A 25,577-nucleotide genomic window follows, 5' to 3' on the forward strand; every position below is an offset into this window, starting at 1 on the left:
GGGGGTGGGGGGGGGAATCCCTTAGATTTTTATAAAGAAATAGTTCACCTAAATCAAATCACATGTTTTTGTCAGATTAAGGGAGACTCAAATGATTCTATCCTTACAAGTTTCTCAGGACCATGCAGAATAGACAAAGGGCAGAAAAATGGCCATGTAAAAAGACTGCCCATTTTCTAATGGTCTCATTTTTCACACTGCAAAATCTTTCATATGTAAGTGACCTAGACTTGAGTTACAAAGAAAACTGGATTTAGCAGAGCTTTCAAACCTTAAGTGCTCATTTGGCATCACTTCTAAAAATACCATTAAAACAGACAGAATGGGTACAGGTGCCCTCTTTTGCCCTTGTTGTACTTAAACACTTTAAACTGGCCCAGTTTTTCACAGAAACACTGTTCAAGAGAACATAAGTAAAATTTAATCCTAACACGACTCAATTTCAGGCTCAAAATCTTTGTATTATCAGAGAAAGGATGCTGATAGAAATACCTCTTTCTAGACTAAAAAGAGGAAAAACCTTCAATCCTTTAAATAGAAAATGCATCCAGGTATTTACATCTTTAAATGAAACTTGAGTGTCTACATGCGTGTCTTGACTAACATCTAACCAGTCTGTCTGCAGATTGGCACTTATGTTAAACTTTTTTTTTTTTTTTAGTGTCAACTTCAACTATTTCATTATCCTTATATTAAAGATTCTTAGTGGAAGTGAGCAGGAACTTTAAAGGAAAAAAAGAATTAACTGTTAGCCTTGGACATATCCTTAGGAGATAAAAGCACTGTTCAAACAGGCCAGGTTCAGCAACAATATAAATCAACATCTGTATAGCCTTGTAACTTTCCAGAGCACTTCTTAACCTTCACCGTTTATTTGTGTAATAAACCTGAAGATTTTAGGCTAGATGTTCTTACTATCCTGGGACAGTAAAATCATTAAAATAAAGCCTCTAAAACGTTAAGTAACTTGCCCAAGGTCACACTGTGACTGGGAGAAGAGATAGGAGTATAAACAGATCTCCTAATTTCCAAGCCAGGACACTTTTTCACTATAGCCTGGTTCTGTGGGTGGTGAGGACAAGAATGGGTGTGAGGTGTACCTTCTCCCTAAGATACATAAATACCCCCCATTAACTTTAGGGAGCCTCTGTTACCCATAAGAGTGTATGCCAAAGCAAAGAAATGCTGAGAACCCTGTGCTGGGTATCATACTACCTTGATATTGTTGCCATAGGGACAAATAACCAATTGGCCGATAGCTGGTAAACATTTAGCCATAAAGTATGCATGAATATAAGCCTTAGAGGACTCTTTCCAAGCTATTATTAACATCTCCTTTGAAGTAAAAACTGAGGCATGAATTGCATGTGTCTCATTTATAATAATGATCAATAACAAGGGTCATTATGACAGCAAAAATGCCACAGTTTCACTAAATGTTACAGTCCAGTGGAACTGCATTGGCTCACACTGACTTGAACAAAGGTTTACATGAAGACAATACAAAAAATAAAAGCAAGACAACTGCAACACAAAATTTCAAACTCTTTTTGTTAATGTTCAAAGTAACTTGTAGACATACTGGCAAACCCTGAGAGCAGACTCCAGATGTGTCCTGCTCTGTGCAGTGTATGTTCAGCTGAAACGTTACATGAACTATGGAAACACACATAAAACTAAAGCACCTATAATACAGTTCAGGAGTTCGGACCCTGGTTTGTGTGAAAATAAGGAAGTGGGGTTAAAGGAACATTAGACCCTGGATGAACAGCAAGGTCTGGGAAGGGAGTTCCATGAGCAGAGGCAGCTCTTATGTCAGTTAATGACAGGTGTCTTGAGAGCCTGTCTCCAAGCCTCTCCTACATTCTCCTCTGCTGTAAATCAACCGGGTTAGATGAGGTCATGCCCAAGTTAAAGTCCAGCTTTAATGGACTATGAGTGTTAAAGAATACTTTTTGATATGCCAAACAGCAAAACCTAAACATCTTTATTAATTCAAGTGAACGCACTCAACTAAGTGAAAAAAGAAAGCTGTGCAGAGTGCCCTCTGGTGGACAGCTGGACATGCCGAAGGACGCTCTCAGGTCATCAGCATTCATTCATTCAACGACTCATTCATTCATTCAGATATAATTAATTAATGTGGGTCCACTGTGTATCACTTACTGAGTATCCAGGAATTAGTACAGGAGACACAATCATTGCCCTCACTGATGGTACAGTCTGGAAGCACAGATGGACATTAAACAAAGCATTGCTTCCTTTTTGTTGTTGTTCAGTTGTTAAGTCGTGTCTGACTCTTTGCAACCCCATAGACTGTAGCAAGCCAGCCTCCTCTGTCCTCTACTATCTCCCAGAGTTTACTCAAATTCATGTCCATTGAGTCGGTGATGCTATCTTATCATCGTATCCTCTGCCATACCCTTCTTCTTTCGTTTTCAATCTTTCCCAGCATCAGGGATTTTTTTCCCAATGAGTTGGCTTTCACATCAGATGGCTGAACTATTGGAACTTCAGCTTCAGCATCAGTCCTTCCAATGAATATTTAGATTTGATTTCCTTTAGGATTGCTTCACTATAGAGGTACTGAAGGCCACAAAGGAATAACAGATGCGATTACGACAATGATCTATGGGAAAGCTGTAAACGCCACTGAAGAAAGGATTCCTAAAATTGTCACAAGTAATCTGAGACCTGAAGGAAAAGTGGGTTTTAGGCAGGGAGAGGTAACTATCCATAATCACCCTGTAAAACACGAGAAAAAGACGAAGATGAGGAAATGCGAGCTGAAGCAGAGGCAGTCTGTAGTGTACAGAGGGTCACGTAGGCAGTGTTAATTGACTTTGACCTCGAACCTAAGGGCAGTAGAACATAATCAAAAGGTTTAAAGGAGGGAAAGATGTGATGTAAGATGATTTTTTAAAGACTGCTTTAGATGTTTTTTCACTTTTTATTTATTTCTGGCTGTGCTAGGTCCTTGCTGCCGCACGGGCTTTCCTCCAGTTGTGCTGAGCAGGGCTGCTCTCTAGCAGTGCATGGGCTTCTTCTGCCACAGAGCGCGGGCACCAGGGTGTGCAGGCTCAGTAACTGCAGTCCCCGGGCTCTGGAGCACAGGCTCAGTGGTTGTGGAACATGGGCTTAGTTGCTCTGCAGCAGGTGGGATCTTCCCGGACCAGGGATCAAACCTGTATCTCCTGCATTGGCGGGCAGAGTCTTTACCTCTGAGCCACCAGGGAAGCCCAGAGTGCTTTAGTTTTTATTGTAAAGAATGAATTGGAGATGGGCTAAAGTTGAACTGGGGAGACCAATGAGGAAGCAACTGTAGATGTCCAGGTGAGAGATGACAGTGGCTCATTCCAGTATCCTTGACAGCCTTCCATGGCTACTCCCAGTCCCTGCTCCCTCACATATCATCCTAATTTATTCCACACACTTACTGTCACCCATGTACAAAGTACTTCCATTCAGACCCCTGGGCACAGTGGCAGAGTCAAGATCATGGCAGCAGTCTTGATCTGTAAGACAGTGGTGGCCAACTCTTTTGATATCAGGGACCCGTTCTGTAGAAGTTGATCGTTCCATGGACTGAGGTGAGGGGGATAGTTTTCGGATGATTCAAGTACATTACATTTACTGTGTACTTTGTTTCTAATTTAATGCCACTGCTGATATGACAGGAGGCACTGGTCCATGGCCTGGATGGTGGGGAACCCTGCTATAAGGAACCACCATTTAGAGCTTCTTCTACCTCTGGAGTCTTCTCAAGGCTGTGCAAATGTGGCATAAAGCCTGCTGATCTGTAGATTTATCAGCCTACTCCAACAGGTGACATACTCTTGGGGGACCTTAATTAATACATAGCAGGGGGCAGAAATTTGCCAACAGCCCAGCCTCCGTTGTTCCTGTGACTTTGAAGAGCACAGGTTAATAAGTAGGATTCCCTGCCTCTAATGATCCCTTCGAACCGTGGTGCTGGATATGTATCATATATGAACTATACTTCAAAAAGGTATAAAGTTGTTATCAAAAGAAAAATTTTAAAAACCACCTCTTGCCTAAGAGGTGAAGAGATACTCCACATCCAAGGTAAAAGAAACCCAAGTTAGACAGTAAGTGCTGAGAGAGGGCATCAGAGGGCAGACAGACGGAAACCACAATCACAGACAACTAGCCAATCTGATCACATGGACCACAGCCTTGTCTACCTCAATGAAACTAAGCCATGCTGTGTCCACCCAAGATGGGGGGGTCATGGTGGAGAGGTCTAACAGAATGTGGTCCACTGGAGAAGGGAATGGCAAACCACTTCAGTATTCTTGCCTTGAGAATCCCATGAACAGTATGAAAAGGCAAAATGATAGGACACTGAAAGATTAACTCCCCAGGTCGGTAGGTGCCCAATATGCTACTAGAGATCAGTGGAGAAATAACTCCAGAAAGAATGAAGAGACAGAGCCAAAGGAAAAACAACACCCAGATGTGGTTGTGACTGGTGATAGAAGCAAGACCCGATGCTGTAAACAACAATATTGCATAGGATCCTGGAATGTCAGGTCCATGAATAAAGGTAACTTGGAACTGGTCAAACAGAAGATGGCAAGAGTGAACACTGACATTCTAGGAATCAACGAACTAGATGGTCTGGAATTCGTGAATTTAACTCAGGTGACCATTATATCTACTACTACGGGCAGGAATCCCTTAGAAGAAATGGAGTAGCTATCATGGTCAACAAGAGAGTCCAAAATGCAGTACTTAGATGTAATCTCAAAAATGACAGAATGATCTCTGTTCATTTTCAAAGCAAACCATTCAATATCACAGTAATCCAAGTCTATGCCCCGATCAGTAATGCTGAACAAGCTGAAGTTGAATGGTTTTATAAAGACCTACAAGACCTTCTAAAACTAACACCGCGAAAACATGTCCTTTTCATTACAGGGGACTGGAATGCAAAAGTAGGAAGTCAAGAAACACCTGGCGTAACAGGCAAATTTGGCCTTGGAGGATGGAATGAAGCAGGGCAAAGGCTAATAGAGTTCTGCCAAGAGAACGCACTGGTCATAGCAAACACCCTCTTCCAACAACACAAGAGAAGACTCTACACATGGACATCACCAGATGGTCAACACCGAAATCAGATTGATTATATTCTTTGCAGGCAAAGATGGAGAAGCTCTATACAGTCAACAAAAACAAGACCGGGAGCTGACTGTGGCTCAGATCATGAACTCCTTATTGCCAAATTCAGACTGAAATTGAAGAAAGTGGGAAAACCACCAGACCATTCAGGTATGACCTAAATCAAATCCCTTTGACTATACAGTGGAAGTGAGAAATAGATTTAAGGGACTAGATCTGATAGACAGAGTGCCTGATGAACTATGGAATGAGATTCGTGACACTGTACAGGAGACAGGGATCAAGACCATCCCTAAGAAAAGAAATGCAAAAAAGCAAAATGGTTGTCTGAGGAGGCCTTACAAATCGCTGTGAAAAGAAGTGAAGTGAAAAGCAAAGGAGAAAAGTAAAGATACACCCATTTGAATGCAGAGTTCCAAAGAATAGCAAGGAGATGAGAAAGCCTTCCTCAGCGATCAATGCAAAGAAATAGAGGAAAACAATAGAATGGGAAAGACTAGAGATTTCTTCAAGAAAATGAGAGATACTAAGGGAACATTTCATGCAAAGATGGGCTCAATAAAGGACATAAATGGTATGGACCTAACAGAAGCAGAAGATATTAAGAAGGTGGCAAGAATACACAGAAGAACTATACAAAAAAGATCTTCATGACGCAGAAAATCACAATGGTGTGATCACTCACAGTCACCTAAAGCCAGACATCCTGGAATGTAAAGTCAAGTGGGCCTTAGGAAGCATCACTACAAACAAAGCTAGTGGAGGTGATGGAATTCCAGTTGAGCTATTTCAAATCCTAAAAGATGATGCTGTGAAAGTGCTGCATTCAGTATGTCAGCAAATTTGGAAAACTCAGCAGTGGCCACAGGACTGGAAAAGGTCAGTTTTCATTCCAATCCCAAAGAAAGGCAATGCCAAAGAATACTCAAAATACTGCACAATTGCACTCATCTCACACGCTAGTAAAGCTCAAAATTCTCCAAGCCAGGCTTCAGCAATATGTGAACCGTGAGCTTCCAGCTATTCAAGCTGGTTTTAGAAAAGGCAGAGGAACCAGAGATCAAATTGCCAACATGTGCTGGATCATGGAAAAAGCAAGAGAGTTTCAGAAAAACATCTATTTCTGTTTTATTGACTATGCCAAAGCCTTTGTGTGGATGACAACAAACTGTGGAAAATTCTGAGGGAGATGGGAATACCCGACCACCTGACCTGCCTCTTGAGAAACCTGTATGCAGGTCAGGAAGCAACAGTTAGAACTGGACATGCAACAACAGACTGGTTCCAAATAGGAAAAGGAGTACGTCAAGGCTGTATATTGTCACTCTGCTTATTTAACTTATATGCACAGTACATCATGTGAGAAATGCTGGGCTGGAGGAAGCACAAGCTGGAATCAAGATTGCCAGGAGAAATATCAATAACCTCAGATATGCAGATGACATCACCCTTACGGCAGAAAGTGGAGAAGAACTAAAGAGCCTCTTGATGAAAGCGAAAGAGGAGAGTGAAAAAGTTGGCTGAAAACTCAACATTCAGAAAACGAAGATCATGGCATCTGGTCCCATCACTTCATGGCAAACAGATGGGGAAACAGTGGAAACAGTGTCAGACTTTATTTTGGGGGGCTCTAAAATCACTGCAGATGGTGACTGCAGCCATGAAATTAAAAGATGCTTACTCCTTGGAAGGAAAGTTATGACCAACATAGATAGCATATTCAAAAGCAGGGACATTACTTTGTCAACAAAGGTCCATCTAGTCAAGGCGATGGTTATTCCAGTGGTCATGTATGGATGTGAGAGTTGGACTATAAAAAGAGCTGAGTGCCAAAGAATTGGTGCTTTTGAACTGTGGTGTTAGAGAAGACTCTTGAGAGTCCCTTGGACTGCAAGGAGATCCAACCAGTCCATCCTAAAGGAGATCAGTCCTGGGTGTCCATTGGAAGGACTGATGTTGAAGGTGAAACTCCAATACTTTGGCTACCTGATGTGAAGAGCTGACTCGTTTGAAAAGACCCTGATTTTGGGAAAGATTGAGGGCAGGAGGAGAAGGGGACAACAAAGGATGAGATGGTTGGATGGCATCACCGACTCAATGGACATGGGTTTGGGTGGACTCCAGCAGTTGGTGATGGACAGGGAGGCCTGGCGTGCTGCAGTTTATGGGGTCGCAAAGAGTCAGACACAACTGAGCAACTGAACTGAACTGAACTTGCCTAGAGATGGTGACATAGATGAGTAAGATGACAGTAGAGATCAGAGTGTCAGAAGTTACAGGAGTGACTGTTTCTATAACTGTTGCATATTGGCACATTTTATATTCACAGGCAAGGAAAAGGGGCCTAACCTAAGGAAATCCTAATGTTGCTTATTTATAAAATAGGAACTCTCTGGAAAGCTCAAATCAACCTTTAGAAGACACATAAACATAAAAGTGAAATCAACCTATAAAAGCACTACAGCAAAGGGTGCAGTTAACAGAGACTCGGAGTACCATGCTGCTGCTGCTGCTGCTGCTGCTAAGTCGCTTCAGTCATGTTCGACTCTGTACGACCCCATAGACGGCAGCCCACCAGGCTCCCCCATCCCTGGGATTCTCCAGACAAGAACGCTGGAGTGGGTTGCCATTTCCTTCTCCAATGTATGAAAGTGAAAAGTGAAAGTGAAGTCGCTCAGTCGTGTCCAACTCTTTGCGACCTCATGGACTGCAGCCTACCAGGCTCCTCTATCCATGGGATTTTCCAGGCAAGAGTACTGGAGTGAGGTGACATTGACTTCTCAGAGTACCCTAGGCAGCAAAATAAGGTATTGCTGAAAATCAAAGTGTCAGTCACTCAGTTATGTCTAACTCTTTGCAACCCCATGTACTGTAGTCCACCAGGCTTTCTGTCCATGGAGTTCTCCAGGCAAGAATTCTAGAGTGGGTTGCTATTTCTTTCTCCGGGGGATCTTCCTGACCAAGAGATCAAACCTGAGTCTCCTGCAGGCAGATTCTTTACTGTCTGAGCCACCAGGGAAGCCCAAAGGTATTGCTGGCTATGTTCAAAACAAGAAGAAAACAAAAGGAAAGAGTAATGTTTGAGGGAAGGGAGTGCAATATTCACAGAAAACCAGTGGAAAGGAGCCCCACTCAAGACAGAAGCTGGCCTCCATCTCTCGTAGTAAAGAATATGGTCTGCATCTTGGTCAGCGTAAACAAAGAGCATGAAGATGGAGCTGGGAGATAGGGAGAGCAGGCAATCCATCACTCGCAGTAATTTTCAGTTTCCCACTCAAATGATTCTCATTCCAGGGCACTGAAGGAACCAACAGATCCCTTTTGACACCATGTGGCACCACAACAGTCCCACTATACACCTGTCCAGTGAGTCACACTGTATGTAGTGCTTTCTTTTTCAGTGTCTCTTCTGGGCTTCTCAACAATCTAGTGGGGTACACAAAGCTATTACTATTATTGTCCTTATTCTGAAACTCCGACTTTAATCACACAGCCCACTGGGAACAGGACCACATGTAGACCTAGCCATCTGACTCTGCCCAGGGCTCTCTTCACTAACCAGTGTAACTTTTCACTGCATCTCCAGCAGAGCAACAATAAAATTCAAGCCATTTAATATTAACAACATCAGTGTAAGTACACTTCCAGCAAGATGAATACTGTTAAATCAGCAAGTGCCAGGTAAACATCTTAACTGCCATATGACTCTGGATGTTCAATCTTCAAATCCCATTTAATCTTCAGACTTTCCCCAGGAGTTACAGATGAGGACCCAAGGCTCTGGGCATTAAGTAACTTGTTTGGAGTCACCAGAGGTCTGGTGATTGGTGCAGCAGAGGTTTAAATGTACTGGGATCTGTTCTGGCTCCAAACTCCATACTCCTTCTATCACAACTGGCTGCTACCCTAAATGTTTATCAAGGACCATCCTAAGGTAATGGAGGGTATAGGCAACCCAAATGCAAAGAGCAGAAATAGTCAATGGCGTTCCTGAGAAGTTTGATGAGCCAAACACTTTTCTACAGCATGGCCTGTGATTATGCTAACAAAAGAAACGTGACTTCTTTCTTCCTTACCTAGGTCTAAGTCTTGTGGGAATCAATGCTGAGGGTATGAGTACAGCAGAGGTGAGAGGAGAGGTAGGCAATAAAACAAATAGCGCCTGAATTTTCTACGATTCTTAAAGGAGTTCAAAGAATACCATAAACCCTGGAGTAAATGCACTTCCTTCTAACTAAGGAGTAAGACAGGAGGTTGTTAGGGTGGGGGCAAAGGAAAGGTGGAATCTTCTTTTATCATCTTTAGGACCTACCTCCTGAGCAGTCTCAGGCCTTCTGGCTTCAGAGGGGAACAAAAAGAAAGCTACTTGGATACAGATGATACACAAGTGCTTTTCAGGTTAAGTTTATTGCCTGGGATTCACCACTGACAGGGGCCAAAAGCAGTCTAAATGTAATGGAATCTGGGGTTTCAGATTCACAAACATATAGGCACAAGCAAGTCCACCAGCAGCAGAAGTTAATAGAACCCTTCACAGAGCACCATTTGTCAATCCAACAAAGGTTTACCAAGCACCTACCATATCTACACCTAGAGAAGTTAATGGTAAACCACTCCAGTATTCTTGCCTGGGAAATCCCATGGACAGAGGAGCCTGGTGGGATACAGTCCACGGGTCGCAAAAAGTCAGACACGGCTGAGTGACTAGACAACAACCGTATCTACACATCAAGCAGTGGGGAAGCAGAGAATGAGACGGACACCATGTCCAGCTTTGCGGAGCTCACAGTCTGTAGGGGAATTACTGCTACCAAAGGGGTGCTGTGGGCACTTCAAAACTAGGAATGGAGCTGAATCTTTATCACCCCTGACTTTCCACTGATTTAGAGTGTCTCACAGTTTTGTAAAACAATCATCCATTTTAATTAAAAAACAAACCATCACTACTTACTTTTAAGGATCCCAGAGACATAGCAAACAGACTGTTTATTTTAAGCACTGGCTTTTGTAATTTGATCTACGTCTTAAAGAAAATGTTATCTTACTGACTTTAAAAAAATCCATCACCCATTGAAACTTTCACCTCCTAACACACTTAGGTCTGCTACACAAAACCAGTTAGTCAACCACAGAGAGGAGTTGACACCTGGTAAGAAAACACATTTACTACTTTATTTATTCCTGTCCAGTGTATGCCCCCAAAACAGCCTTGACTGGAAGCATTAACCATTGAACAATTGCATATGGAAGTGTCTAAGGCTTGATGTTTTCCCCCTTGCTCCATTACTCTATCAATCAGGTCTCAGATTAGCTCCTAACTCCTTCTATTCCCCCAAGCTTCCAAATAGTGGCAGAACTGGGGTTTAAGGATTTAAACCTGTGTCTGTCCCCAAACCCAACTGAGCACACCAATGCTCTCCAGCTCTACTATCACCTGTTTGGATGACAGCAAATCTGAGTGCCTCCACTGGCCAGGCAGGCAATGTCAATGAGCAAGGAGACAGGTAACGGGTATGTCTATTTGCTATGAGCAGGAGAAAGAGAGTTGGGGAGGGGACTAGAGGGGACAGCAAGCAGCTACTGCTATCAATAGCTCCAGCAATTGCTATCACATATGATCTTGCAAGTTTAAGAGAAACGGGAACTTCAATATTTTATGTATACTCCTGAATGTTAACATTAAATGTTAGTTCAAGTTCTTTGTTTTAAGAGGACCACATGGGTCAAACAGGCTCTCAATCTTTGTCACTGTGCTCTTGGCATCATCTTTTTTTCAAAAATATTTATCAATTTATTTGGCTGCACCAGGACTTCCTTGCAGCACACGGGATCTTCAGCTGTGGCATGGGGGATCTAGTTCCCTGACCAGGGGTAGAACCTAGGTCCCCTGCGCTGGGAGTGCTGAGTCTTAGCCACTGGACCACCAGGGAAGTCCTGGCATTATCTTTTAAACAGCACTGGTTTGCTTCATTAAACTGTGCAGCATTACTTTCATAAGTGTAACATCGCCCCAGGGATGGGGGAAACAGAAAGTTCATTAACACCTTAAATACCAAGGGCATTCTCTTTCTCACGCAGCCGAGACGGACTCATGGACTAATGCCGCATAAGGTGATTTTCTCCCCAGCGGCCCGTGGAATAACTTTCATTTCTTTCCCATGGCAATGATACCCCAAGCAGTGGCTTACCCGTTTGTCAATGTCATTGTGTTGGAGCTGCACAAAGCGAGCGCTGATGGCTGCGATGTAACTCTGCTGATTGGAGAATGCCACACGGCCGGCACCTTTGGGGTACTTCAGCTCGGGGTCTGTATCAATGCCAGCATAGCAGACACCACCATATAAACGGTCCATGATCATTGCCAGCTCAACTGCAAGAAAATAAACACCATTTGGTATAAGTGTTTAGAAGGGTCTCTTGTCCAGGAGAAGGAAGGACTATATGGAAGAATCATGCAGTGTAACTAAGAAATGGAAAACCCATGTTAAGTATCATGAAGAGTGTCCACACCAGTCTTAGAACTCAAGAAGGGGAGCTCCTCATAGGATATTTGAAAACAAAATGAAAAAAGAAAGAAACAAAGAATTTACACACACACACACACACACAAATTTACATAATGAGAACTTCAGCAATAGTATAAAAGAAATGATCTATCAGCAACCCTCCTTTCTAATTTCTAACTGCTTAGTCCACTAGAGTGGACCCTGGGCAGGCAAAGCATTTCAGGTGCCCTAACAAGTTAATAAGAAACAGTCTACTTACTGACCCCTAGGGCTGAAAGTAATTACTAAAGTCACACTAGTACTACATTAAGATTAAGCTATAGAAAGAATTAATTCTAGAGGCAATATGTTTACAGCCTAGAAATAACTCTCCACAATTTTTTAAAAAATAAAAGATTTTTAAGAGTTTATTTCAATTGAGGAATCTCCATACTAACTTCTCACACTAAATTCTAAATAACAATACTAAAAATGATAATAGCAGCAATAAACATTTATTGAGTGCTTATAATTACCAGGAAACACTAAGCTGCTAAAGGCAGTAAAAGCACATCCATCCTGTACCCTGCTATAAATCCAGAGGTCTGGTCTGCACTCTTCACTAGAGCTCTTTGGCATATCTGCAAAACACCTAGACAGAAGGCATTTGGAAACTGGACATTCCAAAGGTCTGATATTCTACAACTGTCCTCATCAAAGGGTACCATGGAGAGACATACAGCAGTTACTTACCTGGATCCAAACTGCCTGAAGTTAATTGTTTACTTGATACTGGATGGCACCTCCTCCAGGTATGACCACTCCTTTCAGGCCACTCACATGGTTTTAAGTCCAAAAGACTTAGCCCTACTCCTAGGGAATGACCCAAGAATCCACTTCCTCAAATACCTACACATGGTATTTGGAAAGGAGCGGACAGGGAAGACAGATGAAGACCTGGGCCACAGCCAGTGTGCAAAGGCCCCCAGACAGCTGAGCTACACAGGAATCAGTATCTGGGGAGAAGGAGAGCTGCACGGGCTGGAGTGGCAGGAGAGAGCTCTGCAGCAGGTTCAAGGGCTGAAGGGCTTAACGATGCAAGAACTCCACCAGATTTCTATGAACAGAAGGAAAGCCATGTACTGCTGGTTCCTATAATGGCAGCTGCTGAGGCAATAACAAAGTTATGTCACTATGAAAGAAAGGCTTTCTTTCTATCTGACTTCTTCAAACCAGACTGCTTAATACTGGTAGTTGATTTCTAAGCTTCTGTTTCTAATAGGAAGAATGACTTAACAACCAGCAGGTAATTTTCAGAAGATGAGTAAATAAGCTAGCAGTAACTAAGCCAGAGAATAAGTGCTTTTAAAGACAGAAGAGCAGAAAGCTACCCCAATGATCCCATTATGATCAGAGTTACTGAGTCATATCGGTCAAAGAAACATTGCTGGTTAGAGCCCAAGGGGACCCTGACTTCAGTCTTGGGGCAGGATCCAGAAATCACATTCATTCAAACAGTGCAGTAAGAATCATGTCCCTGTTGTTTAGCTGTTAAGTCATGTCTGACTCTTTGGTGACCCCACAGGCTGCAGCCCACCAGCCTCCTCTTTGCATAGGATTTCCCAGGCAGGAATAAAGAATACTGTAGTAGGTTGCCATTTTCTTTTCCAGGGGATCTTCCCAACCCAGGGATCGAACCCAAGTCTCCTGCTTGGTAGGCAGATACTATACCACTGAGCCATCTGGGAAGCCCAAGAATCACGTATGTACCCTGAATATCAGAATTTAGTGGGTCCTTACTATGTCTCAACAATTTATGATAGCTTAAGGACTTCCTCACATAGCTAACGTTATTCCAGTCACAGAGAAGAAGAAATTGAAAGCTGAATTTATACACCTTAGTTGTTAATGAATTTCCTTTATTAGTCAAGTTGGCTTAGTAAAATAGGTAACCTTGGGGCCTGGAAATTAAACACTAATTTCCCAAAGACCTGGCTTCTTCTGGAATAGAATAAGACAGTGAACACTTCCCGAGCCTGGTGAATGGCCAGGAGATGAATGTTGGCAAAGGATTGAACGCGCTTGTCTTCTACCCTTAGGAAGGACTCAAGAAAGTGTCTAATGTAGAGAGAGAGCTTGAAGCTCCAGCCGAAGACAAGAGCCACTGTGACCAGAGGTTCTGTGGCATCTTGGTCTCCAAAGGAACTTTAGGGATCCGCAGATGCCAGAGACAGCACCTTCCACAAGCACTTTGTGAATCTGGCTGTTGGAAAATCACCTTCTCGGCCCAAAGATTCAGTCATGGCTGATGCTACTGGCAGTTAAGCAGTTCTGACAGGAAAAAGAAACCCTCGTTCACTTATGCTTTTAGGAAAATTATATAAATTAATAATTTCCACTTAGAAGCTTATGTGCAGTCATTTTCTTGGCCACCCAAAAGTTTGCAGGCATTTGAGCCAATGAAGTCTTATTCAAGTGAAGGACAATTTATTGAGAAGCTAGAAGAATCGAAGGTGACTACAGAAAGTTTTTTGGGGGGAAGAATATGAAGGCTACTCATTTCTCTACCTTAACCTGTATTTTAGCTACAAAAACCTCAATAGTCTGATGATCCTTGAAGAAAAGTAAATAATAACTCAACAACTGCTGTTTGTATTTGGTCCTTACTCAATCAGCAAGTCCTCATTAAAAATGTACTTCCTGCTGCCTAAACTCATGCTGCACTCAAACAACAGAGGGATGTTGCTTAAGTACTAAACAGCATTGCTAATTATTGAGAAAAGTAACCAGTTGATAAAAACAACATTAAGAAAAGTAATTTAATTCATCTACTATATAGGTAACTAACAAAGAGCAAGCTTTCCTCAAGTCCTACAAAATTCTAATCTGAAAATACTTTTTATATGGAAGATACAAATTCACCTACAGATGTCATAATATACAACTACTCATAGAGGCTGGGTTTTAAAGAATTCTTTAGTGAGCATTATCAGTTAATGTAGGAAAGTTCCATATAAATCCCTTCCTCTGAATGAGGAGGAAGCTGAGCCAGCAAGAGGGCTACCATTTTGACTACTTGGGAGGAAGAGAGAAAAACAGAAGAAAAGCAGTGAGTATCTGGTAGAAGTCAACTAAAACCTTCATGGATCTATCTATACTTTACGAACTCCATCCTGCTCTTGAAATGTGAGTCTTTGATCAAGGATATGTCTTATCTGGGAAATGTAGTCAAACCACCTACTAAATGTATAACAGTGAATCCTCATGTGAAACCATCCTCTGTAGATGACAAGGACAGCGTTATCTCCCATGAGCACGTTCTTAACATTTAACCTGAGGAAGATGAGAGTACCAGAGGTTGAAATTCAGACAGACAGAGGTGACAGCAGGCATAGACAGAGTCTGTGAGGAAGTCAGATGTCTCTAAACCACTTCTCTTTTTTCTTTCCCATCCAGACAGTGTTATCAGGGTCTGTCTGGCTACCACAGGGGTGGGAAATTACGAGTTCTGGTAGCCATGTCCAAGGGCATTATGTACTTTGGTTAAGATGTTCTATGCTCTTATGATAACTCTAGTCAGCTCATAAACAACTGTTCCATGAGAACAGTACACTACTATAAATCTAACCTACACACTGGCTCTTGTGATGAGCTTCCCTGTGTCCCAGACTAGAGAGGGAAACAAAAATACTGCAGTCGTATGTGGCGTATAGTATGTCCGTGAATTCCTCTGGGTTGTGGTGGCCATGTCCTAGAGGTGAATCTGAACCCCAACTTGTTTTACTCCCAATTCTTCATAAAGATCTGAAAGGGATCAGCTCAACAGAAAGAAAATCATGATGACTCTCCCATCCGCGCCCCCCCGCCCCCCCCCACCACCCCAGGTTTAATTAGATTTCAAAGTTAGCCTAAGGCAATGTAGAAATCCAAGATACTCTGAGAGCCAAATGGGACAGGGCAGGAATGAGCATTCCTGAGGGAAATACTAACAGGTCCATCTTCTCAGATTTTAAATCATGAATCCAGAAGCTCCATGTCTCCAAGGCACCTCAGGGTGACCGAGAGGCCTGCGCTTCGGAACGAAAGGAATTGCCGAGTTGGATCACAAAAGCGGTTCACGTATCTTCAGTAGAGGAAATGCTCATAAGCTTCCACTCTGCATGAGATGCTGGGAAGTTATGAATATTTTCAAATAAATGGTATGAACAACCAACTAAGTCTGAGCAATAAGAGTATTTAAGTTGATTAAAACGAGCTGGTACCAGGCTGACTGTTATTACTGTTATGGAGACAGAATCTCAGATCTCAGCTTCTGATAAAGCAGCTTCCTTCTGTGTAAAGAGTTCCAGACTTGAAGTCTGGAGATCTGAGTTTGGGCCTTAGCTTTTTTAATTGTTGTGGTCTTGACTAATCACCCCCTTTGAACTCTGCTTCCTTCTCTCTATGATGAAAAGTCTACCACTTACAACCTCACAAGGTTTTCATGAGGATTAAACATGTATGAGAACTCTGGGCATACTGTTGGGCACAGAGCGGTGCTCAAATGTTTCGTTTTGTCCAGGGGTTGTTTTTCTTTAACATTTGCTTAACTCATAAATCTTTGCTTAACATTAACTTGGCCTGGTTTCTGCTCCATAAGCACCAGTTCATCCCAGTCTTACTTAATGTTATTCAAACTACCACTGATACGGCAACCTTTGACATCAGCTGTGGGTGAGGGTGTGCTTTCCTAGAGGAGGGAGCTCACAAATACCAATGAACACTAGAAAATCCCTAATCTTAAGGGCAGTGCGGTGAATGAAGTCAGTATGCCAATTCTGGAGTTTATCTGAGACAAGTCATCTGAACTTGGGACTGGGTGAAAGAAAAAGCTTCTAGTGCTGACCAATTTGACATAAGATGATTTGTGTCTGCCACCACTTCACTGAACAAAAAGGATGCGGTTATAATACTCCTCTTTCCTAAATCACAAATCATTCCTAATATGACTCCTACTCTCTGTGGCCTACCAGAATGTTGGCACAGAATGTGTGGAATAAATGCTCTTAGAAAAATTCATCATGTTCTCTAGATGTATGCCATACATTAGGGAATATTTACCTCAAAAAACTGTTTTCCTCTAGAATTCCCATAGAAAAGCCATCCTCACAACAGTTGGGGTGGGGGGAGGGAGGGCAGAATGAGGAGAAGAAAATAGCAGGATCCATAGCAGAATATAGCGAGAAAAAGACAGGAGAGACTCAGCAGAACAACAGTTACAAAGGTGAGAGATCCAAAGATGACAGGCAACTGGCAGGCTCCAGAAACTCAAGACTGATCTTTTCTGCAGGACCTGGTCAGATAAACTGTCAGGAGGAAGTCATAAAGTGGAGGAACAGCTCACAGATGCCTCTAACTAGAAAGGAAGACTGAGGGTTTTTCAAGCCTGATCAAAGCTGGAAACGCATGGCTCCCAAAGCTGGATTACTGAGGCAGCCCCCAAATGAGATGTCTAGGCCAAGAAGCTCGAGTCAGAAGGTACTTATGGTTACAAACCAGGGGAGAGGACAGCGACCAGATCCTTCCTTTCCCACTCTTTCCTGGCGGTCTCTCCTCAAAGCTCCCAAGCCTGGCACGTACTTGCTATCAGAGCAAAGACATGCCACCAGGAAAGGTTCTCATGCCACAGGGATATGCAACAGGGAGATTTCTGCACTGAGATTTAGGAAGACATGTGGCTCACAACATCTGAATGAAGAGTGGCAATATGCTCTTGCACGTCCAGGTGGCAGCAGGAGGAGAGACAGACGAGAGAGATGGACCACCTCTTTCCTCGTACTGACTCTCTCAAGAATATGTACACTTTAGCCACACGGTGGCATGGCAAGTCTACCCACAGCTTTTCCTAGGGTGGGGGTGGAGAGAGATGGGAAATGGAAGGAAAGCGAGATCTAGAATCAGCAGGAGGCATCAGGCAGACCATCCTTGGCCTGCCACTGACAGTGACAGGAGTGATGGAAGGGAGAGACAGAGACAGTAGAAATTGCTTCCTAGAAAAGGCAACAATCAGGCAATCTATCTGTGGGTAAGCTCATCGAGATTTTCCACCAATATTTTCCCACTTTCAGGCTAATTTTTCTACGCCCCTGATTTTTTTTCCAAACTGAATTTTTAAAAGTCACGCTTGTCAAAAGATCAGAAGGAACAACCTAAACTCAGTCAAGACAATCCACTTAAAACAGGTTGCCTTGTATCTTCAGAAGTGTTTGTGCATTTCTATTTAGTGGGATAGGACTATATTATCATTTAATAGTGACAATGGTCCCTGTCTTACAATGGGAAAATATCAAAGACAAAAAGCCCTATGAGATCCAAAAGGATAATTCTTGAGTGATAACATTTTATTCACTGTAATGTGCTAAAGGACCATTTCTGGCCCAGGATAAGGTGAAAATCAATCTGGACACACAAAATCTCACTTGTTGAGTACCAGCACTAATACCTAGTTTAGGATCATCTTCTATATAGTGCCTAAAATAGTTCTAAGACTTTCCAGAATTCAAACCACAATACTCCTGGGGAAAAAAATGCCCTGAAATATTTAAAAACCAAAAATTGAGAACGTTATGTTATGGAATATAATTTAGTATTCAATTAATTGGGTTAGTACTCTATTAGTACATTTCTGAAATCTTTGACTTTATAGGTGATGACCTGTTCAGCAAGAGTGGGATGTCCATTCAGTGTGGCATGACGTGCACTTTCTCGGTGCCAGTGACACCCTTCATGCTCAATACATGTTTACTGTTCAAGTGAACTGCACTGTAGTCAATTAACAGTCTTCTATTCCAAAACACACACCGGTCCACAAAGCTCAGTGTGTTCCAAAGAAATTCAATTCTATGCACAGGGATAAAAGCTAAAGATGTTAACTCTTTTTATCCAGACTACTTGGCCTCCAATCTGGAAGTCTTGGATAGAGTAAAATTCCAGGACACTAACGTAGATTGTTTAGCCTTCTAAAAACTAGCTACATTTATAGGAGGTGCTGGCATGGGGGAACTTTCATTAGACTAAGTGACTGCAGATTAATATCCAACAATGGCAAAAACAAAATTTTAAACCAAAACAAATTAGTTTACTTTAAAAAAAAAAACGAACTTTGAAATTTACAAAACATGCATTATCTAGGCAGGGAACACAAAGTCCAATTTCTAACTAGATAACTAAATATAATTCCTGTTTAACCCTAGAACATCTATCATCTTACAGACATAGAATGTTAAAGAAAGAATACAGTTCAGCATCTTGGGTTTCCTGTCTTACGCTGTCAGTGTGATCACAGAACAGTGAAAAACAGATGATCACAGGGAGAGGTCCATATCTATCCTTTCAAATAATTCAAACAGAAAGAATAAAGGATGAAAAATGTTTAAAAAGGCAATTTAGTTATCAACTATTGTGTCTGTGACTTAAAACAGACATGAGATTAAAGTCAGTTTTGTTATTTTTACAACTGCAGGAACTTTGCTTTCAGAAAAGTTTTTTTTCAGATTCCCATCTAAGAAAAAAGGGAAAGGGCTAAGCTATTAAAACTACTTTGTGTTTGTCTTTAGTTGCAAAAAAGAACAGTGAGAGTACTAGCAAGGAATGCCTTTTTTTTTTTTTTAGAATATATTTGCAGTTTAAAGACTATGAAAGGGGATTTTTCTCTCTCTCCACTCCTAAACATATCACCAGTTAGAAAAGGCCAGAAATATTACACAGCGCCCCTACTCACATTTTTTTTTTTTTAAGCACAAGCTCTTTAGAAACAAAGGGTTGCATTGGCCCTCATCTCATAATGCTGTTCACGTTTGAGTTGGCCCTGCTTAGACTTTACTCTCTGATGGCAGATAAAGGGGGAAGCATCTCTGCTGCTCTGCTTTCTTTCTTTGGGCGAGTTTGCCACTAGGATGAGAAAAAGACCCAAGACACCTGACTTTCTGAAATACCATAAAATTATGAACTCCAGTCATAATTAATTTGTTTTAAGGTCTTTCAAAATGGAATTATGAATACATCTTTATAAAGACCTAAACTTTTAGCAGTAGCTTAGAGTTGAGATTTGAATAAATGCATTAGAAAAGTTGAGGAACCTTCAGAATTAAGAAGTCACGAAAGTCACAGAGCTGTTTCACAGCTTGATTTAATGATCTCTGCTTTTTCTTTTACTTTTTAAGTAGAATACTTAAGCCCACTTGTTTATACTAACATGAGATAACACTGCCCTTTGCTACTACAGTGGCAATGGTTAGCTTATTTTTTTATCTTAGTTTAAAAAAATAAACTCAGCTATTTTAAAGCACTTTACAAACTGTTCTTACAAATAATTTTACTATATTCCACAGGCAATCATACTGATCTAATAAGCAATTAGATTTGTCTTTGGTGCCCCAGTCAATTAGGATACTGCCCAATTCCAGCAGGCACAATTATTTAATCATTGGAAAGGAATTTAAAAAACAAAAAACAGGGGCGCTTTCATGAAGTCAAATGAAAGATGCTCAAATACATAACTCACTTTTCAAAGTACGTAAGAAAAAAACAGGAATCTGTTTTGCTTGGGAAGAGTTCAGGCTGGTTTTCAGTGACACAGTTTCTAGCAGTGGTGTAGTCTGTCGCTGAGTGCACACAGCTGCCCTGGACAGACTTCTGACGGGGTTCTTTTTCTGTTCTACATAACAATACTAACTGGCTAACAATGCATACTGCCAAATGCATTGTTATTATTTTTTAAATAATTGGTTGAACAGGGAATCACTAATTAGAATCCAACCCTCTGAAATAACAGTTTAATGAAATTCACTCTTGCAGCATAAGAAAATACAACATCTTGGCAGAAAACATTTAAGGGTCAGCTCAGTGGAACTGATATGATGGCCTTCTTTTTGGAGACTGTGTATAGCTGACCAGAAGTGTAGAAAACACGGAAGACTAAACACACTGGGGATTGTTGTTGTTGTTGGTTTTGTTGTTGTGGTGTTACTATTTCCACTCACCAGCTCGAAGGGGTCGTGGAACTCCCCCAACAAAGATAGTTTTTCTGGGGTCCAAAGGCTGTGAACCATCCATTACAAAGTCACTGTCACTTAGGTTCCATGGTCGAATTTGCACCTGAAAAAAAGTCGTTTACTTGGTCCTTACTTCATTTCCATTAACCCCAAATGAGAATAAGGTGACTAAAGATAAACCCACTGATTTGTGCATTGTACAACATACACAACCCAAACAAAATCCAGTTATTAGTTAATGTAATCTCTAGACATATGCTGTGAAACCTTCAGAAACCACCTGTGGTTTTAAAAAAGGGTAGTCTTTTATAGATAAGAGTCTGGGTTTTGAATAAGATCCATTTTAACACGTTAAACTGTTCATAACCTGTCACATTATAGCACTTAGCTTTTTAAGAGCTCACCTAAAGAGGGAACAGGAATTTTTAGAATATTTTCTAAAAATTATCTATATGTCTGGCTTTTAAATTATCACCTCCTAAAATGAAAACATTTATCTTTCAGCAATATGATTTAACACAGTTTTACACTTATCAAGTTAGCACACAATTACCAGCAATATCAAATACTGAAGGTCACAGAGTTATCTACTTTTGGTTGATCTGATTTTCCTAAATAAGTCCAGTAAAATAAAGCTAAGTCTAGAAATTCAAGTAAATTTTTGAAGAGTAGGAAAAGAAATCTCTATGACATATTTCTTTCTATTTGGTAATATCTCTTCACTGGGACTCTGACTCCCTGCCCATAAGTTACACTATGCTATCCTTATCGTATAAAATATTTCACCAGAATCGTAACCTTAAAACATACTCCTTTCAACTCATAACTGAACTATCAGAGAATAGCTTAAAACAAAACAACCACCAAAAAACCCTCTCATACAGAAAGGCCAGTTTCAGCACGGCCTGAAAACCACCTGGCCACACACTCAGCTGGCCACATGCTCAAGCAGGCCAGTTGTAAAAGCGAAGAAACAAGCACTGGTTTTTAAGGAACATGCCTCTCCTTTCTCCTCATTGATTAGGATAGGAAACAAAACAGCTGAATTTTAACTTCCTTAGTATCAACAAAATTTTTCACTTTTCCCATTCTCAACCATCAACACTTAATGCAAGGAAATATATATATGACAATTTTTTATGTGGCTTGCCTTATATCCAGTAGTTCTTCTATTTGAAAGATAAATCTGCCAATGACACTTTCAAAACACCTTGAATCAACTCCAAGACTGGCACTGCTCATCAGAAACAGGCTACACATTATGACGGTTACAAAATTTACCTCCCCCCCCACAACTTTTGGAGCTTTTATGACACAGTTGCCTTCACCAGTTACTGGAAGCCATAAAATCTCCACATGGTGGGGGGGAAGAAAATCTAGTTCTTTCCTTGTAAAATTTGGTCAGTTTGAAATCATCAATCCCTTGATATTTACCACAGATTCACCAATACAATAAAACATCACTTTCAAATGCCTTCATGAGGGCTCGTTATTAATGTTTAATTAAAAACACAATCTCCTGACACCAAGAGAAAGGATTCTAACGTCAACATACAAAAGACAGGGCAAATCTTTTTCTGTACGGAGCCCTTTTTTCTTCTAGTCTCACCCCTAATAAAGTAGTTAAGGTAGCTTCAGGATCTGGTAATTCTATTTACTTTATGATAACTGAGTTCAATCATATGGCTCACAAATAAAAACAATTCGTGTGTAGTATCCATAGTGTGCTGGTTTCATTTAATCAGAAGTACAGAAAATGAAGCCTCATACAATAGCTGGAGGTTGCTGCTGCTTCAAAGAATTCTGCAGAAGATCTCAAATCCGCCTGCTGAGAGGCTTCACTGCTGCCTCTTCTTCCCTCTAACACCCTCCCCACCCCTTCATTACATCACACACAACCCATTCCCTTACCCTATTCTTGGGAAAAATACAGGAAGAAGACTAGGGAGACAGTAATGATTAACCGTATTCACAAAACCCACATTTCCCAGCTGCCATCACAAAACAGCTCCTCAAAGCTCACGCCACTGCAAATTCAGAGAAATGTCAACACAGGCCAACATCAGCACACTCTAAAGGCTAAGCAAGAAATATTGTGGTACTGTTTGCACTGAGAAGTTTCATTTACACTTTAGTTTCTTTCTGAAATATAAGACCATTCTTACTCAGGAATGTTCTCCATCTTCTAAGGTTTATTCTCAGACCTCAGGGTCTAATATTCATGTTCTTTCTGACTTACTCTTTGAATAAATTCTCTGGCCCCAAGACACACACACACACACACACACACACACACACACACACACACACACACACACACACACACACACACACACACACACACACACACACACACACACACACACACACACACACACACACAGGTTTCTCTACTCTTTTAGTCGAATACTTTGTAAGCTGACTCAAATATTTTGCAGAAAGGAACACAATATAAATAAAAGAACTTTTTATTATCTTTATTTCTTTAATAATTGTTTTTGAGAAATGTTGAAATTAGACCTCTGTCTTAATTCAACACAAATTTCCCCTGGCAAAACAACTTTTATATCCACAGTGATTATTCTGTGTGTGTGTGTGTGCATGTCTTTGTATAACAATTCTTCTACTGTGTTGTCAACAGGTTATATATGCTGGGCAGTAAAAGCCTTAACAACCTAAGGAAAAGATAAGGCTGTCACCAGAATGGTGAAGATTACTTTAAATGAAACTGACATGGTTCCAGTACCACTTCCTGAAGAAACCTGATCACATTTGGTTGCAAAGGTGACTCCAGGAAGAGGCTATCTGGCAGGCAGCACCCACGAGCCCTCTGGCCATGCCACAACCTTACAGCAAGGGTTACACAACACAGAACGTCTGTAGGGCAGGACAGGTAGCATAAACATGTCAGGTTACCAGGACAATAGTTAGTAGGCAGGCAGTGACACTATGGAGTAAACCACTCCTTCTATTTCGTTTTATATTATAGTTTATATAGTTTATATATAGTACTATATTATAGTATTAGCTTCAGGTGTACAGCAAAGTGATTCAGTTATACATATACGTGTGTATCTATTCTTTTCCAAATTATCTTCCCATTTAGGTTGTTATAGAATATTGAGCTGAGTTCTCTGTGCTATAGAGTAGGCCCTTGTTGGTTATCTATTTTAAATATAGCAGTGTTAAACCACTCCTTTTAAAGGAAGCAGACACTCCTCTCAGCTAGTATTTATCATTTGTGACTGTATTGTCAGGCTTCTCCATTTCTCAAAAATAGCTAGAAATTCAGATTTTTATGTGAAACTCCAAGATTTCTGAATGTTGGGAACTCATTCAAATGTGAAAGACACTCGTACAGGCTAGACAAAATTAACTGCAGGCCAGATCATTTCTGCGGGCTCCAGCCTGTGATCTCTGATTAGAAAGGTTTAGTTACCACACAGTTCACAAAGGACTGTTTTGTTCCATAAGCACTTATGAGAGAAAATATGAATACAAAAATGGTTTTCCCTTAGTTTCAGTTCCTTTTTTAAGCATGTATTCCGATGGAAGTTCTGGTGAGGACCATAAACCTCCTAGCTGAATTATTAGTCTTCTAAATTTCTATCTTCTGATTTAATAACTGGCTTTGTATAACTGCTTATCTCCAAAGGCAAAAGCTTTTTAAGGATAAAGGCAAAAACCAAACATAAAGATTGATAGCATAAATACACAAATTTATACCATAATATGACTTCAACAGCTTTCAAGAAATCTAAAACAACTTAATATTAACATGTAACAGCAACAGTTAGTACTGAGTTCAGAATGGGTCATAAACCAGTGGAGACAACTTGCAAAATGAACAATGCATTTGTCTCAGGAACTGCTAACGAACATACAGTGTAGTGGTGATTCAAGAAATTTTGCAAAGGAGATGAGAGCCTTGAAGATGAGGAGCGTAGTGGCTGGCCATCGGAAGTTAACAATGACCAATCGAGAGCAATCATCAAAGCTGATCCTCTTACAATTATATGAGAAGTTGCCAAAGAACTTAACGTTGACCTTTCTATGGTCATTCAGTATTTGAAGCAAATTAGAAAAGTGAAAAGGCTCTATTAGTGGGTACCTCATGAGCTGACCAGAAATCAAAAGAATTGGCATTTTTGAAGTGTCGTCTCCTTCTATTCTATGCAACGACAATGAACCATTTCTCGATTGAATTGTAATGTGTGATGAAAAGTGGATTTTATATGACAGGTGGTGATGACCAGCTCAGTGGTTGGACCGAGAAGAAGCTCCAAAGCGCTTGCCAAAGTTGCACCAAAAAAAGGTCATGGTCACTGATGGTCTGCTGCCAGTCTGATCCACTACAGCTTTCTGAACCCTGACAAAACCATTGCATCTGAAAAGTATGCTCAGCAGTTGACGAGACGGACTGAAAACTGCAGTGCCTGCAGCCAGCGCTGGTCAATAGAGAGGGCCCAATTCCTTCCCACAACAATGCCTGAATGCACGTCACACAGCCAACACTTCAGAAGTTGGACAAACTGGGCTACAAAGTTTTGCCTCATCCACTATATTCACCTGACCTCTTCCCAATCAACAACCACTTCTTCAAACAACTTGGCAACTTTTTGCAGGGAAAACGCCTCTACAACCAGCAGGAGGCAGAAAATACTTTCCAAGAGTTCACTGAATTCCGAAGCATGGATTTTTATTCTATAGGAATAAGCAAATTTATTTCTCATTGGCAAAAATGTGTTGACTGTAATGGTTCCTGTTTTGATTAATAAAGATGTGCTTAAACCTAGTTATAATGATTTAAAATTCACAGTCCGCAAGCACAATTATGTTTATACCACCCTAATAACTTAATTTCATTTTATTTAAAACAGAGTCATTAAAAGGGATAAGATTAGGCTAAGTTCAAGGG

At 41.0% G+C, this 25,577-nt stretch overlaps 1 protein-coding gene across 6 annotated transcripts in view; it reads right to left on the reverse strand.

Moving 5' to 3' along the window:
• The window catches only part of CPEB3 (cytoplasmic polyadenylation element binding protein 3), a 200,136-nt gene that overhangs the window by 20,108 nt on the left and 154,451 nt on the right, over positions 1–25,577 (reverse strand). For all 6 annotated transcript variants that reach the window (XM_042238502.1, XM_042238505.1, XM_042238504.1 and 3 more), the window contains 2 exons: positions 20,648–20,762; positions 11,331–11,512 (listed from right to left, as the gene is read on the reverse strand). In XM_042238502.1, the coding sequence (XP_042094436.1) occupies positions 11,331–11,512; positions 20,648–20,762 (297 nt within the window). The remainder of the gene's footprint in view (positions 1–11,330; positions 11,513–20,647; positions 20,763–25,577) is intronic.

The sequence above is a fragment of the Ovis aries genome, chromosome 22, assembly GCF_016772045.2.
Source record: "Ovis aries strain OAR_USU_Benz2616 breed Rambouillet chromosome 22, ARS-UI_Ramb_v3.0, whole genome shotgun sequence".
Lineage (NCBI taxonomy): Eukaryota > Metazoa > Chordata > Mammalia > Artiodactyla > Bovidae > Ovis > Ovis aries.